The following is a 12,676-nucleotide window of genomic DNA, read 5'->3' on the forward strand; positions in this document are numbered from 1 at the left end:
AATACATACGTACTCATAGTAAAAAAAATGAAACTCTAATACTACGCCATCTGAAATTGAAAATGCAAACTATAAGTTATAAGCAATTCTTTCATACTTTAATTCGTAATCCCTGTTAATTCTATCGTAAAAGAGGTCGTGAGAGATTGTACTTATGTATGACGATGTAGTTTGTATTATTCTGTAATGATAATTCTTAAAAATATTAAATACACTTAAACAATTATTCGAATTTACAACGATATGACAATATTGGAAATTGGTTAATTTTATAATATCAGTATTAAAATATTGAATAGTCATTATTTTCAAAAATGTTCAGGCGAAATAGGTAATTATACGAGTTGCATTTTTATTGCTTCTAATACATTTGATAAAGGAGATTAAATATTGAATTTTATATTTTTGATTGTAAGGAACTTTAATATTACTTATAGATTTCTTGTTTATTATATAAGTTGACCAACATATCATAACGAAATAATGAAAGTTTATTAATTAGGTTAAAACATAAAATGATTTGCATTGGTACTATTATATTAGCCACTATAATTTATAATGAATATTTTGTGTATGAAATACAAAAATTTAAGTGGGCTTTAAGAGACTGTAAAGACTGTGTTAAAGTACTTCTTGTGGCAGATCCACAAATATTAGGAGAGAAAAATGAGAATTATATGGGTTCGTGGTTAGCGAGATGGGATAGCGATAGGTAAGTATAATATAAAAATGAATCATTTATTATAAATTTTTTTAACTTCTTCTTAACTTAAATATATATTATGAGGAACTACAGAAGATATATTTTCTTTTGTAAAACATTTAATGGAATGTAAAAATTGATCTCAGTTTTGTTCCACAGTGTATTATTTACAGGTACTTAGAGAAAACCTTTTCAAGAGCTTTAAGGTACTCTCAACCACATGTGATAGTATTTCTTGGAGATCTCATGGATGAAGGACATATTGCTAATGTAGAAAAATTTAATCAATATAAAAAGAGGTTGGACTCTATATTTCAAACTCCTGACAATATCATGGTATATAGTTTTAAAAAATGATTTTTAAATGATCTATTTCATGTCAGTATAATTAATATTTTGTCTAATTTACTTAATATCAATTAGAAAATCTATTTACCTGGTGACAATGATATTGGGGGAGAAGAAGATAAAGTCTCCACAAATATTCATAACAGATTTCATTATGCATACAGTCAGCCTGACGTATTAGTTTATAAACGTGTTACATTTTTTAAGGTAATATATCTAGATAACAGATTTTAAATCTTTTGATTTTTATAAGATTCATTTTATGTTCTAATATATATGTATATATGTATTTTTTTGTGCAGATAAATAGATTGACTCATTTTATGCCAGAAGCTCCTAAAGATGCATTTCTTAATGATTATACAGAAAGAAATACAACCAATGTTGTACTGAGTCATATGCCATTGTTATTTTTGCCAGGAAGTTTTGTACAAAATGTATGTCTATAAATATGTTTATAAGTAAGAACGATATATGATGTTTTTTATTAATTTATTTTCTTGTAGATTATCAAAGAATTATCTCCGCAAATTATTTTTACTGCGCATGAACATAAAGCATTACATATTAGTTTGGATACAGCCACGGATCAATTAAGCGAAGTTTGGATTCTCCCACCTCATGAAACACCTTTGTATCAGTTAAGAATGGATGTAGGTGATATCCATGAAGTTCAAATACCAACATGCTCTTATAGAATGGGTGCTCAAAATATGGGTTATGGAATTGCATATATTGGTATAAAAACAAAAATAATAATAGTATTTTTAATTTTATTACATAATGAACTATTTCTAGTGTGTGTATATATATATATATATATATACTTTATTCTTATTATAGATACTCAAGAAAAAATTGTAGAATTTACAATTCTATGGTTACCAAATAGGTTTCTGCAGCTGAAGACATATATTTTTATTATAATAGTAATGGTTTTGTTATTATTATGTTCTTGTATATGCAGTCATTGCTCTAAAACTTATACAACATACAATCGTATACCCACCATTTCACAGTACAGTAAATCGTAAAAGATGTTGATGTTAAGAATTTGATTAGTATTTATTTAGTGACAGTAATCCGTCCAAATAATGTGATTGTTCTATTATCCATTGAATATTTTAAACAAAATTTCATCGAAATCAAAAATATTATTAATATTATATATTAATATTTCGCTTTATTCTAATAATCAACGATGAAAATTTTAATTTTATTTAATGTATCTATCAAGGGTTTCTCAAAGTTCCTTTATTATATAATATAAATATACATACGTGCCTGTATCAGTGTTATGCACGTTCGTTATTATGTACTTGTGTAACACTAGTACAAAGCTTACACAATGCCAAGAAAATTATATCGATTAATATTTTTCTTATATAAACAATTTAAGGAGTGTTACTGTATATAAAATTATATTTAAATATTCAATAAAAATTCAATAATCATAAATTGGACACACATATATATAAGGATGTAAATTTTAAGAAATTACCTAAGAAATCTTAATTGTGATTTGTTTCATTTATAGCAAAGTTATTATTTAAACAATTACGAATCTGTTTATTTTTGCGTTTTAATGAAATTATAATAATCCTATGTCTATGCTATGTATACGTATACGATTATTTCTCTCGTTCTTTCTCATTATTTATAATTTATAATTAGAAAGAGTTAAATAAATATGTATGTTAACTTTCAATGTTAGCTGTGTAATCATTTTTTTTTCAATTATAAGATAAACATATTGTTTCATTTATTATATTTTTTTATTAACATTTAAAAAATTTTTATTTTTATTTCCTATATTTATTGTACGCATTCTTTTATTATTAATTCTCCGATTATAAAAATTTAATATATACGTATATATATATAGATTACATTAAATTATATGCGTCTGCGCATAATGAATGCGCATAATGAATGCGCATATGAATGAAAACATTTGACGTAATAATGAAGCCGGCTATTGAATTCGTATATTATTTTATCAAAATTAATTAGTTATAAACTATTAATAGTAATACATTTTACAAGTAATTAATGTGCTTTAATAACGTAAAATTTCTATAAATAAAATGGGGAAAAGAAAAGCACCTGATAATGCAGGAAACCCTAACCAAGATTTATGTGATTTTCTAATGGGTAAATATTAATTCGTGCATTTATATAAAATACATATATATATATGTATATGTGTATATATATATATATATATATATTTAATAACCAGATATTTTTATTGCAAATACATATAAGCTACACAAAAATCTAAATACGTATATATATCATATAATTTATTTATAGAACTGGCAAATTATGAAAAAAATGTTAGTAAGAATATTTACAAATACAATGCTTATCGTAAAGCAGTCGGTAGTTTAAGTACTTTAACCGACAGAGTCAAGAGCGGGGAAGAAGCTAGAAAATTGCCAGGAATTGGAGAAAAAATTGCTAAAAAAATAGATGAATTTCTTAAAACTGGAAAACTACGCAAATTGGAAGAAGTAAATAAATTGCAATATATATCTATTATATCATTAATATTGATGTTAAACATCATTTTATTGTAGATTAATAAGAATGATAATAACGTTGCAATCAATCTCTTAACTCGTGTTTCTGGTATTGGACCTGCAAAAGCAAAAGAATTAGTGGATGATGGTATTAAAAGTTTAAACGATTTAAGAAAACATCAAGACAAATTAAATCACCACCAAAGACTTGGTTTAAAGTATTAATGATAAACTTTACAATTGTCATTTATTATATCGATATTTATCATTATTATGAAAAATATTAATTACATTTTCTTTTCCAGGTATTTTGATGATTTTGAGAAAAAAATACCAAGAACAGAAATAACTGAAATCGAACAAATATTAAAGAAATATATTTATGAATTGAATAAAGAATATATTATTACTATATGTGGAAGTTATAGACGTGGTAAAGAAGCAAGTGGAGATATTGATGTATTAATAACTCATCCAAATTATATTTCTGAGGAAAAAGAATTGAAAAAGAAGAATGATATACTTAAAAATATCGTTGAATATCTTGAAAAAAAACAGTTAATTACAGATACAATTTCTCTTGGGCCAACAAAATTTATGGTACACAACCTTTCATTTTGATAAGTTTAGTAATGATTTCTTAATTTAAAATTTTATTCATAGGGCGTGTGTCGTATACCAAATGATAAAAGTAAGTTATTCAGACGACTGGATATAAGATTGGTACTATATGATCAATATTATTGCGCTATACTTCATTATACGGGCAGCGATCTTTTTAATAAAAATATTAGGGCTCATGCGTTAGAGAAGAAATACACATTAAATGAATATACATTAAAACGACTTACAACAGAAGGTACTTATAAATAAAATTTTTTAAATTGTATGCAATAACAAAATTTTAATGACAATCTTTATTTTAGGTGTTCCAGGAGAAGCTGAAAAAATCACATGTGAAGAAGATATTTTTAAAATATTGGGACTTCCTTATAAAGAACCAAAGAATCGAAATCTTTAAACTCTTTTATTCTATATATATGCCAAAATTTATTTTGAACAATGCATTAATATTTTAATATTTATAGTAAGAAGTTCGAATATGTACATAAGTCTTAAATTTTGAATCTAAAGGGAAATACTTTTTGAATCAATAATCAAGAATCGTATAAAATTAATGATATTTATTTGTAAAAATAGCATGTAACTATAATAAAACCAAGTATTATTATTTATTAAACTGTAACAAATATTCATTATCTCTTCTCCATGTTATGTGTAATTAGTATTCTCTTTGTACCTTATTATAATAACACTTACATTGCTTTATTCAATAATAATACAGTTTAATTGTTCATTATTAATTGGAGAATAGCAATAATCCAATGAATATTAAAAGAATTAATTTTTTTCGAATACATAAAAAGTTAATGTAAGTAAATAATTATCTTAATATCTATATCACGTTCCTTTCAGAAAATTAGACTGTAATTACAATATCCTTTTTATAAAGTATATATGAAATAAATAACCATAATGTTGTTGTCCACAGATTTATAATAAGTTGAGTAGAATGTGTTGGATAATTTTCTTTCCATGACCAAGGAAATAATCCCATTGTAACAGTATGTCCAATATAAAGAAATATTGAATTAGCTCCTGTACAACAAAATTTTATATACATATACTCGGAAATGCATTTAAATTAAAAGAATACTAATGGTTACAATTATAAATATATTTTGTATTATTTACAGACCTGCATATATGAATGGTGCTCCAGTCCAAAATTGCTTATAGTCAATTAAGTAATACAATATAGCAAATAAAAGAAAAGCAAAGCTGCATGTTGTCAATACAAACGAAATTGTCATCATTTTTTTGCTAAGTGGTATTATACCGTCTTCTTTACTAAAGTCGCATAACACTCCAGCAATAATACCCTAAATTAATATAATTAGATAATATGTATCTTTTTACTTATACACTTTTTTTTTGTTAATATATCAAATGAGTTAAATAGAATTTTGCATAAATTTGTATACATATATGTATGTATTTATTACATAACATAGAAAAATAATTTACCATAATCAATGACCACAACAACCATCTTAAGACCTTTGAACTACATTGATAATAATATAGTAAAATTTTGCCTGCATGGATCCCCAAATAGACGATAAATATGGCTGATATAGTATTCATAATTCCTAGAAATATTACATTAAACATGTATAATATATATATATTGAAAAAAAATATATATTTAAAACTAATAATAACATGCCTTCAGGATCATGCTGTAATATAACTCCATACACAGGATTTTTTGTCTGAGAGTACATGTGATTACCAAAGACATATCTGTCTATATAACCAGCTGCACCACCAGTACAATTCATGTACTTTTTGAAAGTATCATATCCCCCTGGTCCTAAATACCCTTTTGGACAATTTGGGACTGGCAAGAGAAAAGTTATTAAAGTGTGAGCAGCAACAATAGTTAAAATGATTAACCACTGAATCCAATTCTGTAGAATATCTCCTAAAATAAAGAATCGTTCAAACTGCAACAATTAATTTAACGATATTATTTTCTCACTCTTTTTAAAGTCTTTTTAAATAAAAAGTTTATTTAAATAAATAAAAGAAACGAACCTGTATATGCGATTTCATAAATATTGTCTCTATCACGGCGCAGACAAAATAGGAAATTGCTAAAAGTTGTAGAACACCAGGAAAACGGAGATCTTGTAAATATTCACTTTTTTGACTATTAATCATTAAACCAAAAAATATTAATATCAGTGATCTGGTAAAATTACGTAAAATTATTTTTGATCGTGAAGATGTATTACGAAGCTCTGCTCTTTTTGATATTGCTATTGTTAAACCCATTATCCATGCAAACCTGCAATATAATCTTATAATATATCTAATTTAATCATATAAAAAAAATTAATTAATAATAATTTACCAAGGAAGCACTAAGTCAGCAACAGTAAGACCAAACCAAGCACTATGATTGAAAAATACATACTTTCCTCCTCCATTATTAACAAATATCATTAACAGTATAGCAATACTAGAACAGAAGATGAATATTTTATTATAAAGATACAAAAATATTATATATAAAATTTATTTAACTTTAGAAACAGAATTACCCTCGAAACGTATCAATTGATTGGATCCTTGTACTTAACCGAGTTATATTCATTGCTGCTGGAATTGGACTTTCAGATTCTTGTAATCTTGTTAAATCCTTTATAATTACACATTTGAAAAGATAATATAAGATTATCATTTAAAAGATAATATAATGTTATTAGAAAAATAATAAATTTAATAATTATTTAGATATCTTATTATGATTATCTGAATTTTATATACTTACATCATGGATGAACGTTGTATTTTTCCAAAAATAATATTTTATAGCTCTCACAATTACTTTTCCTATTTGCATTACAATTATTGATATAATTAATATCATTAATGCTGCTAGTAATGCTAGAAAATAAAACCGTAATCAAATTATATATTATAATTTTAATTATAGTATAGAAATAATGTATTAAAAACATTTTTTTATGACAAAGTAAAGATATATAGCTTACGAAAATAAGCATCAGATGGTTCATTAATTATATAAACATTTGAACATATATTTTCAGCAGAGAGATTCCACCCATAACTTCCATGTTCTTTAAATGCATATGTTGTGCTACATGGAAATTTATAAATATAATTATATACTTAGTGAAGAATTTAATGAAAACATCTGACTATATTTATGTACACATATGTGTATATATTTTTTACTTACTGACACCACTCATAATGATTACTCATATAATACATATGAAGTGGATATTTTGTAGACACTAGTAATGTTGTATTACTTTCTGCAGATAAATTGGTTGTTGGTATCCCACGACACTACGCAGAATAAATAACGTAAGTATTATTTTGCATATATATAGATATGTCAATTATAACATTTGCTTTATTGTAAATACATACCAATCTACATTCAGAAAAAGTAGAATAGAATGTAAGATTATGTTTATATTTATTTATAATACTAAAACATGCTTGATCAATTCCAAGTGATGCATTCGGATTTAAACAAATATTAGTTGCTTGTTTCATGATAGAAGCCATATTTTGTTTTATGCATTTGCTATTAACACATTACTTTTTCTAACTGTAAAAACCAAAGAGGTATCATTATTAAGATAACATATACACATATTATATTTAGATTTTAATAAATATTACTTTTATATAAATTTTGAATATATATTACCAAACAAAATTGTATAAATAACTTACTATCAAGAGATTCATAACAATTCGACAACTAACATTCAATATAAAAACTATTATAAAGAAAAATCTTGCATTATATTGTTATTATTTATATTACCTGCAAATTAATAGCATCCAATATTTTATTGTTTTAAGCAAATAATTGTAAGTATTAAATAATTGTGAGACTTAAATATTAAAATGACAATTACGCACTAATTAATGATGTTCATCACCTTTCACTTGAAATCTGTGTGACTTCAGCGACAATTACGGACAAAATATGAACTACAAGTGCAACCGGAGAACGATGTTCCATTATGCATCTACTATATTGGCGTATAAGCTTGTGTTGGTTTATCTTCTTATAATGGCAAGCAATTTCTAAGATATTATTTTAGAATTTTTTTAAGTCTAATTTTATTTTTATTTTTTGTAACACGATTAATAATGTAAAATGAGAGTACTTTAATTTTTAGAATGATATGAAAAAAGAAAAAAAAACATTTTGGAAACGCATGAAGACATGCAGTCATATATTATACTCGATAGTACTTACGGTATAATATATATTTGCATATGATCTAATCTAATCTAAGTCTAAAATTCTATATATTTAAGTTTAATTGTATGGAAAGAGAGAATTTCGATGATTACTCTTCAAAACGCAAAAGAAAACTATTTCGATATTCGTTAAAGTCAATCTATCGTTCACTTTTATCGATATTATATATAACCAATAATTCTGAGATCAAAATAAAAATGTATTTAATATTAAGTTAAAATTATTTTATATTTTATGCGTATTACCAGCAATGTAATATTAATGCGAATCTATTATTGTTTAAATATTGATCTATTGTATCCCGTATTCATTATTCATTGTTTAAATAATTATAAAATTATAGAAAGTAAAAGTTATTTAAATTTTTTTTCGTATTTTTGAATTATATTTCTATAGCTATCTAATTTTAATGATTAATTTCGTTAGTTTGGACTAACATAGTATCCATTTAAGTAGTTCTTAAATTCTTATATCATATTTTTAATGTTTCCATATTTTTGTATAATGGAAAAATTACATGCTTCGTGGGAGTGGGGAGGTTATTGCACAAGTGGCGTACTGCGCATGCGCCTGTATCCATTTAGGCTTCTTGCTATTGGTGATTCTTCCATTTAGAATTATTTCGTCGTATTAGTCACAGCACACCTTCGTCGTCTCGTTAATTACAGGTCATTAATATATTCTTTTTTAAAGTATATCTTTATTTTATATATCAATCGATTTCCCAAAATGCGATTTCCATGCATATATATTCGCAAGTCGTGACATCGTCTTGTTTAAAAAATATCCGCGAAAATATTATCGGCGTTTTGGCTTCTCCTTTGGAGCTATGACGTCATATTTATTTCTCGGATTTTCCAGCTTTATTTTTGAGATATCGATACTTTTCTTGTCCTTTAATAATGCTCTAATTAATATTTCTTTATTTAATTAATCATGTTCGATTGTATTTCGTCATATGTATGATTTTCATATATATATATATATATATATATATATATACACACACACGCACACACAAATAGATATCTTTCTTACGGACAGATACAAATATCGATAAATCCTGCATGCATATATAATCGCATACAATTAATTTTTTACTCTATATCGATATAATATTTTTCAATTGTCCGAGTAGCATACAAACTATGAAAACTACGTAAAACGATAGAAATAATATTTGAAATGTAATTGTCTTCCACGCATACGTAAGTTTATGTTTTTAAATAAATATGGCTCTTAATAGAGTGTGTGAGAGAGAGAGAGAGAGAGAGAGAGAGAGAGAGAGAGAGAAAGAGAGAGAGAGAGAGAGAGAGTAAGAAAGATAGTATTAAGATATAGATAATAACTTTAAATTTCCCGCTCTAATAATGTCTACGAATTTCCAGTCTTTGGCAATTATAAAAACAAAAATCAATAGCGATGTATGTATTTGTATATATATTATTCAGAGAATTTAGAAAGTACATACCAGCAAAAGCAGATGTAAACTGTAAACTATCGTCAAAGGACGATCGAGAACCTTGACTCGACCTTCTTATTCGTTCTTACTAACAAGTTCTTATCACGCATTTCTCGTTCGGATAGGCAGCATTTCAGACGTGTTTATACCTGCTCTCGCTTCGTTAATTCTAATCCGTCTAGCTTTTCATTTATATTATATAGAATGTTTCATAAGTTTGATTTAATCATTTATGAATTATTAATCTTATTTTATATCATATTAGACTTCAATATACGTAGGATTTATGTGTTGAATAAGCAGATTTACACGTCATATACATTTTGTATATATTACACATATTTATTCATGAATTTAATTAATTTTATTCTATATTAATAATACTCTTGGATTTTTATAAATGAATTTTTATAAATTTACAAATGGATCTCCATACGCAGCAACCTCCATGTGGTGAGATCCGGAAATCGGTATTGCGAACGTTTACATATTTTATATTATGCAACGTACGCACTGCCGGGCCAATGGCTGACGTTCGGTGCATTAGATAATATTTTTGGTAAAATTTTAATTTATTAAAAATTTTGTTAGCATATTTTATATTGTATTTAAATTGAATTAACATTGAATTTAAAGAATATTAAGAAACACCGAGTACGATAAAAATTTAATTAAAGTATAATAAAAGTTACATTAAAATAGAATAAAATTTCAAGATACGTTTAATCGTTTAATTAATATTATGAAATATTATAATTTTAATGTTATTGTTTCTTATCTAGTTTTACTTTAATGCTATATCTATTCTGATTTATAGATATCCATGCAATTAGTATATTTCTGTGAACGTATCCTTATCGCGATCATATCCATTTTTAAAAGATAGATACAACGCGATTTTGATCGTTAGCTTTTATGTATTCATTTATTTTAATATAGTTTACAAAGTTTTCCAGTTACATCTTTTGAATGGTATCTTTTGTCTTTTTATTATTATTGCATACAAAAGATTTAATACAAGTTCATAATTTTAGTTCATGTAATTTGAATAATATGATATATGATATTTAATATTTTATAGTTAATATATAATATTTAATACGATATAAATTGTAGAAGTAAACGCCACAGCTTGCTTTAACAATTTTTCTTTAACAGGTCTTCAAAGTTGTTGATCGCGCGCAATGCGATCATAGAGTCAGTGCTTGTGCGAAATTATATTTTTTTTTGCAATCAAATAGATTGCTTTAAAAATAAAATAAAATAAAATCGCGTATTAGAGTCAGTGTTGTTCGCCGATTAGAATTTTTCGGTCGCGTTAGTAAATCGGAAAACAAGAATTTATGTCATATTCTTGTTAAAATTATTTGTTCGCCGTGTTGTTAGAATTATTAACACACTTTCGGCCAATTCGGTGGAAGAGGATTGCGTTGCGATAAATATTGTACTGGTCGAAAGTGTGAATATTAAATTTCATCCTCATCATCTTTATCGACGAATGTAAAGCTTCGTCTGGATACAATCACATGTTAGTATATTTCTTTATTCTAATCATTACTTCTCGTTCATCGTTTAAATCATATTTTTCAATCATTTTCATTCATTGAACGTATTCCATTGATATAGAGCATATAATTAAACTTCTTTTGTGGCTTTTTTTAATTACAGATTAATCAACGATTCAACGTTTCAACGATTCAACGTTTCAACGATTCAACGTTTCAACGTTTCAACAATAATTTCAACCAACTTCACGACATCATTCGACCTACGTCGAGGGGGACGAGTGTTTTGGAGCCATCGCAGAACTTCTTAAGTAGTAAGTGAAAAATTTTAAGTTCCTCTGGTGCCCATCATGCCGAGGATGAAAGGTCCATATCGGCACGGGTTACTGGTTGTATTCGTAGATGTCTTCCGTTCAAAACGAGCAAAAGTGACCGTGATTAAGATCTTTGATTTTATTCACGAGTGGTTCCCTATATGTGTAGTTAACTCTTTTCTTGTGAATTTTTTATTATTATTATATAGATGTCAGGCTAGGATCTTCTTGTTTCAAAGTCGTTTAATTAAAAGTGCTGTTAATTAGCACTTTTTTTCTCTCTTCGTCTTTGCTCGCGATATTAGTAATGAAATCGGGCATTCATTTACCCGATTTCGTCCAAATAAAGCATATAACGTGATCTACGTTAAATGCATTGCTTCGTACTTAGTCTATTTAATCGCGATTTACTTCGATATTTCGATATATCGATATACCAAAAAATGAGCAAGAAGACAAACCCTTTCCGCGACGGATAGATTCTGTCAGTCAAGTGGTGGATCGCAATCCCGTTCTTTCATTAGAACAGCCATTTGATGAAAAGAATCGTCCGAGGTTGTTTTTTATATAAATTAAATATTTTAATAAATTAAATATTTCAATAAATTAAATATTTCAATAAATTAAATTTTTCAATAAATATTCTCTCATTATCCAACTTCATAACCGCATAATGTGTATGTATATATACGAGATATATGCATATTTCATACCTACATGTCAACACAGCTCTACCGCGGGTCGCTCAAAGGCCCTTATGCGGTGTGCAATGTAATAGAGTTGTATAAGGTTTTTTGCAACTCTAATTTTACCACAACGTGGTAACTATTATAATTATTATCATCATCAATTCCCTCCCCCTCTTCCTCCTTTTGTTTGAGTCCTTGCTAATAAGGTAAGCAATGAGACTCGTAGAGTCACAGCCCGTTTAGGCCTA

At 26.3% G+C, this 12,676-nt stretch overlaps 3 protein-coding genes across 6 annotated transcripts; 2 read left to right on the forward strand and 1 right to left on the reverse strand.

Moving 5' to 3' along the window:
- The first annotated feature begins 103 nt into the window (after positions 1-103).
- Positions 104-2,616, forward strand: Mppe (Metallophosphoesterase). 3 transcript variants are annotated; one of them, XM_035875894.2, is made up of 7 exons: positions 104-331; positions 491-712; positions 877-1,039; positions 1,127-1,258; positions 1,354-1,488; positions 1,558-1,789; positions 1,895-2,616. In XM_035875894.2, the coding sequence occupies exons 1-7, from the start codon at positions 315-317 to the stop codon at positions 2,083-2,085; spliced, it is 1,092 nt and encodes a 363-aa protein (XP_035731787.1). In that variant the 5' UTR covers positions 104-314; the 3' UTR covers positions 2,086-2,616. The 3 variants fall into 3 exon arrangements, with proteins under 3 accessions (XP_035731787.1, XP_085512517.1, XP_035731788.1); XM_085656391.1 differs by having other exon boundaries at positions 438-712; positions 1,895-2,615; XM_035875895.2 differs by having other exon boundaries at positions 503-712; positions 1,895-2,615.
- A 377-nt stretch (positions 2,617-2,993) lies between these two features.
- LOC118445858 (DNA polymerase beta) lies at positions 2,994-4,731 on the forward strand. The gene is made up of 6 exons (XM_035875866.2): positions 2,994-3,205; positions 3,368-3,567; positions 3,634-3,794; positions 3,882-4,176; positions 4,240-4,435; positions 4,503-4,731. Exons 1-6 carry the CDS (start codon positions 3,139-3,141, stop codon positions 4,595-4,597), a joined length of 1,014 nt encoding a protein of 337 aa, XP_035731759.1. The 5' UTR covers positions 2,994-3,138; the 3' UTR covers positions 4,598-4,731.
- A 122-nt stretch (positions 4,732-4,853) lies between these two features.
- On the reverse strand, positions 4,854-8,171 carry LOC118445857 (heparan-alpha-glucosaminide N-acetyltransferase). Of its 2 annotated transcripts, XM_035875864.2 has the most exons (12): positions 8,012-8,171; positions 7,606-7,789; positions 7,409-7,521; positions 7,200-7,306; positions 6,977-7,092; positions 6,747-6,844; positions 6,557-6,664; positions 6,238-6,490; positions 5,867-6,146; positions 5,665-5,789; positions 5,336-5,519; positions 4,854-5,235 (listed from the first exon to the last, which is right to left on the reverse strand). In XM_035875864.2, the coding sequence occupies exons 2-12, from the start codon at positions 7,744-7,746 to the stop codon at positions 5,057-5,059; spliced, it is 1,704 nt and encodes a 567-aa protein (XP_035731757.1). In that variant the 5' UTR covers positions 7,747-7,789; positions 8,012-8,171; the 3' UTR covers positions 4,854-5,056. The 2 variants fall into 2 exon arrangements, with proteins under 2 accessions (XP_035731757.1, XP_085512708.1); XM_085656582.1 differs by lacking the exon at positions 7,606-7,789 and having other exon boundaries at positions 4,855-5,235; positions 8,110-8,128.
- Positions 8,172-12,676: the final 4,505 nt, after the last annotated feature.

The sequence above is a fragment of the Vespa mandarinia genome, chromosome 4 (assembly GCF_050613455.1).
Source record: "Vespa mandarinia isolate Hongniang chromosome 4, ASM5061345v1, whole genome shotgun sequence".
NCBI lineage: Eukaryota > Metazoa > Arthropoda > Insecta > Hymenoptera > Vespidae > Vespa > Vespa mandarinia.